The sequence below is a fragment of the Dipodomys spectabilis genome, unplaced genomic scaffold (assembly GCF_019054845.1).
Source record: "Dipodomys spectabilis isolate Male_0828 unplaced genomic scaffold, ASM1905484v1 ptg000089l, whole genome shotgun sequence".
NCBI classification, from domain to species: domain Eukaryota; kingdom Metazoa; phylum Chordata; class Mammalia; order Rodentia; family Heteromyidae; genus Dipodomys; species Dipodomys spectabilis.
Window position 1 is genome coordinate 18,624,845 of NW_024870766.1, and position 12,672 is coordinate 18,637,516.

The 12,672-nt window shown below is 37.0% G+C and overlaps 1 protein-coding gene across 1 annotated transcript in view; it reads right to left on the bottom strand.

Annotated features, from left to right (window-relative positions):
* Cog5 (component of oligomeric golgi complex 5) overlaps positions 1–12,672 on the bottom strand; it is a 215,595-nt gene that overhangs the window by 187,049 nt on the left and 15,874 nt on the right. The window contains exon 6 of the mRNA XM_042684597.1: positions 4,155–4,275. Coding sequence (XP_042540531.1) covers positions 4,155–4,275 — 121 coding nt within the window. The remainder of the gene's footprint in view (positions 1–4,154; positions 4,276–12,672) is intronic.

Genomic DNA, 12,672 nt, shown 5'->3' on the forward strand with positions numbered 1-12,672 from the left:
ATGTTACAATGAAATCCCATTGTATAACTAATGTATATTAACTAAAAATAACCAGTGCCAAAAAGAGAGCTGGAGGCATGACTTGAATACAGAACACCTGCCTAGAAAGTGTAAGACCTGAATTCAAACCTTAGTTCTACCAAAAAAATAAATAAATAAAAAGATATGAAGTAGGTGCTAGTGGCTCACACCTTGTAATTCTAGCTACTCAGGAAGCTGAGGTCTGAGGATTATGGTTTGAAGCCAGCCTGGGCAGGAAATTACATGACATATGAGACTCTTATCTCCAATAAACTACTCAGAAAAAGCCAGAAGTAGAGCTGTGGTTCAAGTGGTAGAGCACGAGCCTTGAGAAAAATAATCTCAGGGACAGTGCTCAGGCCCTAAATTCAAGCCCCAGGATTGACAGGGGGGAACAAAAGGTATGATTCCATTTTATATTTTTAAAAAAATCTTTAAAGTGGAAGACAATCTTTTATGACAGAGTAAATCAGTAAATGTTTGCAGAAGAATTACTAAGAGACCTGAGGAAACATTAGAGGAAGATAGTATGTTCACTTCTTTGTTACTAGTAATGTTTCACACCAAAACTAAGTTTCAAAATTTCACTTAGACCAGGAAGAAAAAAAGGAAGGAGGGAGGAGAGAAGAAAAAGAAGTTCTAAGGAAGTTAGGAAAGGAAGGAAGAAAAGGATAGAGGGCGGGGGGAGAGAGAGAGGAAAAAGGAAGGGATGTAGGGAGTGAGAGAGGGAGGCAGGAAATTGTCTTAAATTGATACAGGCTGAGTGCACTTATCCAAAAATGCTTGGAACCAGAATGATTTAGGCTTAGGATTTTATTTTCATATACATAATAAAAAAAATCCTGGGATTGAATCAAAATTGTAGCATAAAGTTCATTTCTCTTTCATATAGCACATAAGGTAATTTTATACAGCCCATGAGATACTTGCCTTTTGACTTCAACACACTACAAGAGGTCAAGTAAGGAAAGTGTCTGCCTATACACGCAATGACAAATCTTTCCACTATAAACTAGCTCTAGTAAAGTCTCTATACTGCCTGTGTTCAGGGATACACTAGGGAGTTCTCCCCAGTGCTCTCCTTACATGGTACAATTAAAATACTTTCACTTACTTCCTCATGGGATTACTAGCTTTGCACCCACCTACTGGGTTCAATTATATAACAAGAAGTAGAACCACACAGATGCAAGCAAAAATAACATTACAGATGCTCCCGCCACAGAAATGTAATTTGATGTGTACATATAAAACTGGAATAGTGACTATCACTTTTATTAAAATATTAATTTTAAACACAGAAAATTTATTTTTCCCCTTTTTAGCTATCAATACTAAGACTAGCCAAAAACCACAGGGGTAAAATACAAACTATGATGGTTTTACTAATCATAATAAATCATACTTAATCTGCCTGGCTTTAAATTTTTAAATTAAATTACCTACACTGAGATAATTCTACCATGAACTACATTTTCTCAAAACCTTTTTAATATTTAATACTTAAAAAGGCTTTGAGTATAGTCATCACCATATTACTACAATAACAGCTTTAAGGAATATAGCATCTGTCGATTCTAGAAGATAATGACAATAATAAAAAAAACTAGCTATTTTTAATATGATGGATTGTTAGTGATAAACACAATAAACCTTAAGAATTGTTTATCCATGTTTAATATCCTATTGTCCTACAGATCATTTTTGAAAAGTAAAAATTCAGTGTGATTAAGCAAATTGATACTAAGCAAGTTGATACTAAGATTTTTGCACTCCTATGTTTAGATCATACTGTGAAATAATATTCAAGTATTACTCACTGCTTTAAAATTTAACTTTTTATATGGTATGTGCTCAGTATACTAAATATCAGCCCAGGAATAAGCCAAAGACAAGCCTATATTTGAATATTATACAACTGAAATGTTCAAGCATTACTTGTTTAGGATCATACATTTCTTCCATCAGTAAAAATATAGCACATGCATTACAGCATGACTGTGTAACTGAAATCTCAAAGACAGGAAAATTTAGAAAGAACACCTAAGGCAGACACTGGTGGCTCAAATCTGTAATCCTAGCTACTCAGGAGGCTGAGATTTGAGGATTGTGGTTCAAAGTCAGTCCAGGCAGGAAAGTCCATGAGACTATTATCTACAATTGACTACCCAAAAACTGAAAGTAGACCTTGTGGTTTAAAGTGGTAGAGTGATAGCCTTGAGCAAACAAGCTCAGGGACAGCCCCCAGGACCTGAGTTCAAGCCCCATAACCAACAACAACAACAACAAAAAAAAGAACACCTCATACACATTATTGTGAAGTTATTTTCACGTAACTACTGTCAAAAGCACACTACCAAAAGTAAATAAACTTGCTATTTCAGGTGTAAATAATCAAAAACCTTCTGAATCTATAGAAAGTACAATGTAACTAGCATGGAGGTACATGACTGTAATCTCAGCTACTCAGGAGGGTAGATATGAGAAACAATGCAATTCAAGGCCAACCCAAGGCAAGACTCCATATCTAAACCAATAATCCAGGTGTGGTAGTATACCCCTGGAATCCCAGCTAGTCATATGGAATAGGTAGAAAGATTGTAGTTTGGACTGGTTTCAGGCGAAAATAAGACCCCATCTGAAAAATAACTAAAAGAATAAAAATGAATGAGTATGTTCTCAAGTGGTAGACACCTGCCTAGCAAGTGCAAGGCCCTGAGTTGAAATCCTACATAATACCAGGGAGAAAAAAAAAGTACCAGCACTATCCACTTCAGAAAAATTACCATGTACCTGAGGTAAAGAAGAAAAGGACAAAGCCTGATTAAAACTCAGGTGTTGGGCATTCTATATAGATCCACTAGCTATTCAAAATTTTCCCTGAAAAATTATGAACTGATGTACTGTGGACCTCAAAGCTTGTTAACAGTCAAAAACATAAACACTAAACCTGCTGTCAAGTACCTATTCTCTAAGTGTCTGAAAAAAGAATGGGCAAATAGCTAGAAGCATGGCTCTAGTGGAAGACACCTGCCTAGGCAGTACAAGGCTCTTATTTCAAACCCAAGTGCCACCAAAACAAAACCTGCAAAAGTTTCGTAAAGAATCCTAGGCATAACATCAACATGAAAATTTTCACCTAAAAAAAATCATTTCTCCTGAAAACCTATACACAAATGTTTATAGCAGTGTATTCATTATTGCCAAAACTGGAAAGAACATAAATGTCCTACAAGGAATGAATCAATAAACAACCTTTATTTCTATAGACTAGTATTTTGGCATATACATAGTAGAAAACTATTGGTACTCCCTGTAAGGTCCATTCCTGGACAGCGAACAGACCTCGCCTAGTACCTGCGTTACCTAGGCAACTGGGACACCTGGAAGAGGTCACATCTGCATCCACTGAGGTCACATCTTAATCTGATGTGGCCACACCTTTCTCCCACCTGATCCTACTTCCCTTTACCTGGACACACCTTCCCCCCACCCCCACCCCCATATAAGGCCTAACCCGGGGCCAGACGCCCTCTTTTGCCAGCTCTCTTTTGCCAGCTGCATGGAATGCCAATCTTGCCTGGTCCCAGCAAGTCTACTGAATAAACCTACCGCTTACCTGAATACTACGTGCGGGGTGCTTACTCGGCTACCTCTTTTTAAAAACCTAACACTCCCAACATCTTAAATTATGAAGCTGAATGAACAAGCCACCCTCAAAAGGTTAAATACTTAATCATTCCATTTATGTGATACTATTATTAAGACAAAACTACAATGATAGAGAAAAATCTGGTCAGGGGAGGGGACAAGTGTGATCATAAAGTGATGTGTGAATACTGGAGCTGATGGACCTGCACTGTACAAGTGTGGTGCTGACATACATCTATATAAGTGAAATTTTAAACACCTCTTTGTGGAAAGGAGCCACTTGTACTATGTGATAACTTTTCAAATGAAACAGCATTTCCAAAAGGCAAACTACCTTTACTTATCCATTCTGTGAAGTATGACAATGTTCTACCCAGTCAATTTTTTATTTGTTCTTCAAGATTGTTAATGGAGAGAACATAGTTAATAAATCAAGTAATATCTTCAAACCTCTACAAATATTTTAATCAAAAAGGACTTACCAAGTTCATTGAGACTCTGTGCAGCTTTTGTTATCTCTCTGCTTCCCCCTTGCAGTTGTCCTTGGAGTCTCTTACTGAGATACAAAATGCGAATAATTCTCCGAAGCATATCACAAGCAACCTGTTCACAGAACACATTACAAGTAGTAAGTTAACCCATGAAGTTTCATTGTCCTTACTGTTGATATGTGAATCTGTCCATTCTTTGCAGATGCTACAGATTCATTCATGCTTTTTTTGTTTCTCACCCATAAAAAAACCTAAATAATCATTCCTTAGAAATATCAAATCTCCCAGGAAACAGCCAGAAGTGCCATACCTTTACAAGAAAGTAAATTTTTATCCCAAGGGGAGATAATCTGAATAGAGATACTATAGAACCTAGATTCTTTGAGGTCTCAAACCAGTTTTTTTTCTCCAATGATTCTCAGTTTTGACCACACATTAAATTTAGGTGGATGGGTTTTTAAATTCCAATTAAATCAGTTTTACGCCAAAGTGATATCAATGTACAGACCGTGGTGGACAACTTGTATGCTAGGCTTCCTACTACTACTGCCTCCAGTTCTAGTTTCTCTTTTCTCAGTGCCCCAGGGAGTAGCCTTAAACTTCTCCAAACTTTACTAATCATTAAAAAGTAATCATGACTCTACTTCAGTTTTCCCAATGGTTTTCTAACAATAAATAACAAAAGATTTACTGAAACAAAAACTCACTTTCATGCCACCTCTTATTTCCTTTTCCTTCCCAGATCTAGTAGTGAGCCTTAACCTACTTAAGTCTATTCAGAGTAAAATTAAAAACAATAAAGACTTAAATATTTCAGGATACTTTACAACAGAAGCTAGATTCAGAGTTTTCCTGGGGAGAGGGAGGTGAAGGGAGCAGATGAGGTGACCAACACATCATGATCTTTATTTAGCCTCAGTAATGATAACAAAGCAAAGATAACAAAGCAAATGCTGCCGCTTACCACTATCTTTAAGATTTAGCTTTCATTCTCTATGAAATTCATCCTGCCACATTTGTCTCCTCAAAAACAGTTTTAAGCCAGGCACTAGTGGCTCATACTTTCTTAATCCTAGTTACTCAAAAGGCTGAGATCTGATGATTGCTGTTTAAAGCCAGAGTAGGAAGGAAAGTCTGTGAGACTCTTCATCTGCAATTAACCAAAAAAGCTAGAAATGGAGCTATGGCTAGAGTAGTAGCTTTGAGCAAAGGAATGCTCAATGACAGTACCCAGGCCCTGAGTTCTAGCCCTAGGACCAGCATACATGCGCGCGCACGCACACACACACGTTTTAAGCACTGCAGCCCTCTTATTAATAATTTTTAGTGTTTCTCTATTTAGATTATGTTAAATCTTCTGAGAACAGCATTCAATAAAATCTTCAGTCAACAATTCTTAGCTAATCCATAAGGCATCAACTTTCACCATTTCCCAACATAGTTGCCTCTCCTGCCATTAATTTACTTTCCTTGTTTCTTATGGTAGTTTTATGATACAAATAGGCAACTGTGATAACAACCAAAAGTTCACCATACTTTGCCTTCCCATTTCAAAAAACACTATCTTTTTATGGTAGTAACTTACTTACTTTTACCTACCATTTTAGATTTTCTTTTATTAATTTATGTATTTATGGCATTGCTGGCAAATCAAAGGACCTTCCACATAGTAGTCAAGCACTCTACCACTGAGCTACATTCTCAGCCCTCACATTTTTATCACTAAAATATAGATATACAAGGTTTCCTCACCATTTTCTTTCAATTTCAATTTGTTTAATACCTTAAATCATCTGTCCTACATGGTTTCCCATGGAATGTGTTTTATTTACTATATTCCCATACAGAGTTTTAATAAGGTTGTTATTCTTGTATATTTCACATAAATTAGTAGGTGGGTGTAGGTAGCTTCATCAGCTTCAGGTTTAATATTTTGGCAAGGTTAATCATCAGGTAGTGGTATATTTGTAACATAAGTATGATTTTCACTTTTTTGCTTGTTAGCAGACACATATTACATGTCAAAACCTATTAATCACCTAAGTAATTGCAAAATGTGATATTCAAATTCTACTGCTTCATCTTTATTAACTAATAGATGAAATGTCTCAGCAAAAGAAACTTTAACTTCATCTACTATTTGTTTGCCCAGGGATGGTATTCAGAGAGAAAAGTAAGAATAAATACGTAGGAGGTTAAGCTTCAGCACCACCACAAAAAGATAAATATTTGACTTTTTTTCCCTTTGGTTTATCAGTTTTCAAAAGGAAGGATTTTCAAATATCTACCAATGATGAACAATTAATGTAGTCTGAGTATTGTTTTGGGGTTTTTCCATCATTATAATTGCTGTGAATAAATATGAGGAATGCTAATTTAATGCAGCTCAAATACTTATCTGATGTTCTAGTTGTCTGATTTTTGGCTAGTGGGAAACCGAGAGAGTGAACAACTTTATCATGTGCCTGGTCTAAAAGATTTATCATGATTTAACTTTCGGGCTAAGGACTGGGAAGGTGGCTTAGTGGTAAAGTCCTTGCCTTGCACGCGTGAAGCCCTGGATTCGATTCCTCAGTACCACAAAAGCAGAAAAAGCCGAAGTAGCACTGTGGCTCAACTAGTAGAGCACTAGCCTTGAGCTGAAGAGGTAAGGGACAGGGCTGGGAAGGTGGCTCAGTGGTAGAGTGCTTGCCTTGCATGCCAGAGGCCCTGGGTTCGATTCCTCAGCACCACATAAACAAAAAGAAAAAAGCTGGAAGTGGCGCTGTGGCTCAAGTGGTAGAGCGCTAGCCTTGAGCTGAAGAGCTGAGGGACAGCACCCAGACCCAGAGTTCAGGCCCCACGACCGGACCCAAAAAAAAAAAAAAAAAAGAGGTAAGGGACAGCGCCCAAGCCAAGAGTTCAGTCTAAATCTGCAATATCTGTTACCCTAGAACGTATTCAAGTTGATTCCTGAGACACCTTGTCATAGACCCAATGGTCATGCTGATCTATCCTTCTTGGCATCTGGTACAAAAATGTTTGAAGATAACCTCATATATTTCATGCCACAGACTTAAAATCATAGATATGTCTGAGAAGTCCTGATTTCTTTTGGGAGGAAACAGAATTTCAAGAGTATATTCTGGAAACCAGGCTTGCTCACTTCTAGGCCCTTTCTTTAGACATAGCCAAGAAATGTCATAATTAAAATATGGCATAAATATTCATTGACAATTCAGTAATACACAGAAAATATTCTTGGATTAACATTATACATACACACATATATATATGTATAAAGTATACATATATAAGACTTGTACTATTTTAAAATAAAGTTAAAATATCTCAAGTTCATGCTGATATTTCCAAATAAAAATCAAATGTACAGAGTGTTAATTTAACCTTCTAGTTTACATCTGCATATTATTTCTTCCACTAAAATTGTTGGTTCTTAAAGACGAGGAAGAATTCAAAGTAATTCCCTTCCACGGGGACAAGAGTTAAAACTGTGAAATATTCCATTTGCTTTGCTGTACAATATATACAGAAAAAGCTAATTACCAAAAATACCATAACAAAAATTTGATTGCCGAAAATAGCTAATAGGCACATGCTCTCACATTTTTTCCATGTAAACTATCTATAACAAACCATTTTGTAGACTTTATTTACTGCTAGTCCTAACAGTACAGGTCCTTAAATTACTATTTTTCTAATCATTTTTGTTGTCTGAAATACATTATCTAGAAGATTCCTAAAAAAAAGTTTAGGAAAACAGTATTCCTTGCATTCTTGTGTGTTGCTATAGGAGTCTCTATACTTGAAATCCATTTAATTGCCCTATCAATTATCGATAGCTGTATAAGAAACAAGCATAAAATTTAGCAGTTGAAACTTCTACTCTCTGCGAATCAGGAATTTAGGAAGGATTCAGCCAGTATGATAATTCAAGTCTATAATCTTAGCTACTTGGGAGGCAGGGAACAGAAGGATCAAGATCCCATCTCAACCAAAAAAAGCCGGGTGTGGTAGTACACATCTGTAGAAAACACAACTAGGGGAAGAGCAGTCCATACTAGCCAGGGTATAACCACAAAACCATATTCAAAACAGGCAGGAGTGTGGCTCAAGTTGTAAAGCAACTGTCTGGCAAGCACAAGGACATTAGTTCTATCAGGGAAAAGAAAAACAAAGGGAAAAAAAGAATTTTGGAAAGTTTCAATGGCTCCATTTAGAATCACTTACTATGGTGAATAACAAGATAAAAAGAAAATTTATCAAGAAAGCTATTGTATATTTTTACACATTAAAAGTTTTTAAAAGCTAAGAGTTGAGAATTTAAAAAACTCAAATTTTCATCAATAATGTTTATGTAAATTTTCTAGGTAAAGGATAAAAAGCTCTTCAAATGTTTTTTTCTCTGAAAAAATGAGGTAATTCATAAGCAAACACTATTACTAAAATAAGACAAGATAATCCTTGGGATGATAATTAAATTCAAGTGATATATTCATGTATATAAATGAAGCCAGAGACTTCTGCTTTGGGCAAATAAAAAAGGCTTTATGGAAAGTGAAAGTGAAATAAGGATTAAAAAAAAGATTTAAAAGTATATTTTTTTTAATTGGAGATATAATCATAGAAACTTATGCTCAAGGCAAAAATATTCCTCCTAGCTATTTCTTGCTTTCCTATACCATATGCACTAAAATTAATTAGGAGCTCAAATAAGAGAAAGATTAAGCATTAACATTAGTTCCCCTAATTTTCAAATGTAAATAACCATAGAAGGTGAACAGAATGGCATTGATGAAAAACTTATGGTGGGTGAATACAGCCAAAACATCCTTATACATACAAGCAAACTGAACTTGAAGACTTGTGAAGATGGGGAAAATGGGACAGATGAAGAAGGGTGAATAATGGAAGGAATGACTGATAAGATGCAATGTACACACAACTGACATGTTAAATTGAAATCTTTCAAAGAAACCAATAAAAGAATATTTTTTAAAACGCTACACTTTCAAATATAAAAATATTTTAAAGCTTACTAGAGGAAAATGAGAGGAAAAATTCATTTTATTGGAGCAATTTTCTAAGTATATAATCATTTTTCTTAGCATTTTATACCATCCTTGTGCTAATTCATTCAGTAAAATTAGAATGTCAGGAGATTAATACCAGGTTTTTAGTAAAAATAAGAAAAATATCTTTTAAAAATATTATAAAAAAGCAGTACTTATGGCTGGGAAGGTGGCTCAGTGGTAGAGCTCTTGCCTTGCATGCATGAGGCCCTGGGTTCCATTCCTCAGCACCCCTGACCAGCAAAAAAAAAAAAAAGGAAAGAAAGAAAAAGAAAACACAGCAGTACTTAAAATTTAACCATGGACCAGGTGCCAGGGTCTCATGCCTATAATCCTAGCTACTTAGGAGGCTGAGATCTGAGGATCATGGTTCAAAGCCAGCTCCGGGCAGGAAAGTCTATGAGACTCTTATCTCCAATAAAACACAAGAAAACCAGAAGTGACGCTGTGGCTCAAGTGGTAGAGTGCTTGCCTTGAGCTGAAGAGCTGAGAACAGCGTCCAGGCCCAGAGTTCAAGCCCCATGGCAGACAAAAAAAAAAATTTAACTATGGGATCACTGGTGGGAGAGGGTTGGAGTTTTTAATTTTGTTTTGAGCTTTGCAGCGCTGAGCACTGAACTGAGGGCAAGAACTCTAAGTAATGCACTATATCCCCAGCTCACTGATGTTTTTAATTTTTTTTTTTTTGGTCACTCCTGGGGCTTGAACTCTGGGCCTAGGCTCTGTCCCTCAGCTCTTCAGCTCAAAGCTAGTGCTTTACTACTTTAGCCACAGTGCCACTTCCTGTTTTCTGGTGTTTAATTGGAGATAAGAGTCTCATGGACTTTCTTGCCCAGACTGGCTCTGAACTGTGGTCCTCAGGTCTCAGCCTCTTGAGAAGCTAGGATTACAGGCGTGAGCCACAGCACCCGTCTTAATACATATTTTAAGATAAAAGTAAAACACTACCTAGAAAGAACTCTTACAATGGTCTGAACACTTACACTGCCTACAAACATCTTCAGGAAAGCAGATTGAAAAGGTCCATTTATCACATTTCAATCACATGATCCTTTCATAAACTTGGCCACAACTGATTAGATCAGGAAACAAGGCTAGCTGATAGGAAGCCACACAAAATTTGTCCCCTGTTGTTAATGCCACTCCCTAGTATAAGAACTATCCAAACTTGGTTCTTGGGTAAGTAAAAAACAGTTGAATGTGAGTTGGCAATAAGTGAAAATGAGACAAAAGGTAGAGTGAGCAGAACAGTGAGCCAGTGAGAATGATGGTTAATCCACAGCAGGAGTAAGCAAAAGTCAAAAGGAGTAGATAAAGAATAAAGTGTAAATAGAAACTGAAGTATAGGGAAAAATGATTTTTAGACTGCATTACAGGCTCCATCTTTATTTAGCTGTTAAGAAAGATATCTGTAATTCCTTACTGGTCAGAAAATGTATGTTCTAGGCACCCCTAAAATAACTTAAAAGTATCTCATATCTACTACTAGAAAAGACCAGACATCCAAACTCTTTTTTTTATATATATACAGTTGTGAGGTTTGAACTCAGGGCCTGGGTGCTGTCCCTGAGCTTTTCTGCTCAAAGCTAGCACTCTACCACTTTGAGGCACTGTGTCACTTCTGGTTTTCTGGTAGTTAATTGAAGATAAGAGTCTCAGAGATTTTTCTGCCCGGGCTGGCTGTGAACCACGATCCTCAGATCTCTGGAGTAACTAGGATTACAGGTGTAAGCTGCTGGAGCCCAGTGATCTCTTTTCTTGCTCTTTACTTCCAAGCTACAAAGTGAATGGTTTCCTCCACCACACGCTCCCACCATAATGTGCTATGCCATCACAAACCCAAATCAATGGGATCAATCAGTAATGAGCAGAAACCCCCAAACTATGAGCAAAAAGGCTATTTCTTTTCTTTTTATGAGCTGATTATCACATATTTCTTACAGTAATAGAAAGATGACCAACACAAAGTGAGAGGCAACCCAATTTTAAGATCAGCAATGAATTTGAAGACATCACTCCACAAGTATTTATAAGTGGCTAAATAGACATGATAAACCATATTTAGTATCATCAATCCTTAGAAAAATGCAAATTAAAATGACAATGAGATACTTCATATCAAATAAGTAGATCTATCAATGAAAAAATATGTTGGCAAGAAATTAGAGTACTTCATGGAATATAGTGCAGATCCCTTGGAAACAGTTTGGCACTCCTTAAAATGCTACACATAGAATAATCTTATGAGTGAGATACTCTCAATAATATACATACTCAAGAAAATTAAAAATTTATGTCCACATAAACAATGATACATACAAAACTTGCCCAAAGTGATATTGAAGAATATTTTCCAGCTTTTTTCTGTTTTTCTGCTCAGAGGCTGTTCTGCAGGTGACTGAAGCTGCTGTCTAGAACTATTCTGCCTCCCAAAGCTCCTGGCTAGCTTAGCCAACAGCCACCACTGCCCAAGTGTAGTTTGGGCAGGTCACTGCCACTACTGCTAAAGAGGTTCCCACACCAGGCCAACATGCCATCATTGCAGCAGTAGCTTTTTCGATTTCTAAGACCACTTGTCATCACTTCGGCCACCATTCTAAAATCACCACCACTACCATGGATGACCCTTCAGACTTGGGATTTTTCTGCAGCCTCCTGTGGTAGCAGTGATGAGCATTGTCCCACACCATGATGGCTGAGTGCAGGTGGATCCAGCACACATGCACAAAACACGAAGTGCCAAACCCCAGCTCTAGGAGCCAAGAACTAGCATGAAACTAGTCCTAAAATTTTATAGTTAAATGCTGAGTGTGAGCTAGCTTATGGGAGCCCATCCCTTTGACCTATGTAAGCTGTATTCTTCTCATTCTTATGGAAAAAAAAAACAAAACAGAAAAACCTTGCGGCATATACTGCCTCCCTTGTGCTTCAATAAAACCTCATTCAGATGGTTGAATAGCCTTTTCATATAATTGAGACCTGAGCTAAGTTGGTAACATACAGAGGTGGCAAAACTAAGGAGAATTTTCCTTAATCTTGCTGTATTTTTTATCTGAAATAGTTCACTGAGCTAAGCACAGTGACTTACACCTCAAACATGAATTCTAACTAGTTGGGAGGCAAATATAATTCCAGGCAAGCCCAGGCAAAAAGTTTACAGAGTCTTCATCTTGACCAATAAAAAGGTGAGTGGGACAAGATACACTTATCCAGCAACATAAAAGTATAAAGAGCAGGAATGCAGTCCAAAAGTGGGCACAGGGAAAAAGCAAGGCCCTATCTCAAAATAAACAGGGCAACCCGGCACTGGTGACTCACACCTGTAATCCTAGCTACTACAGAGGCTGAGATCTGAGGATCACAGCTCAAAGCCAGCCTGAGCAGGAAAGTCCATGAGACTTTTATCTCCAATAAATTAGTTAGAAAAGACCAAAGTG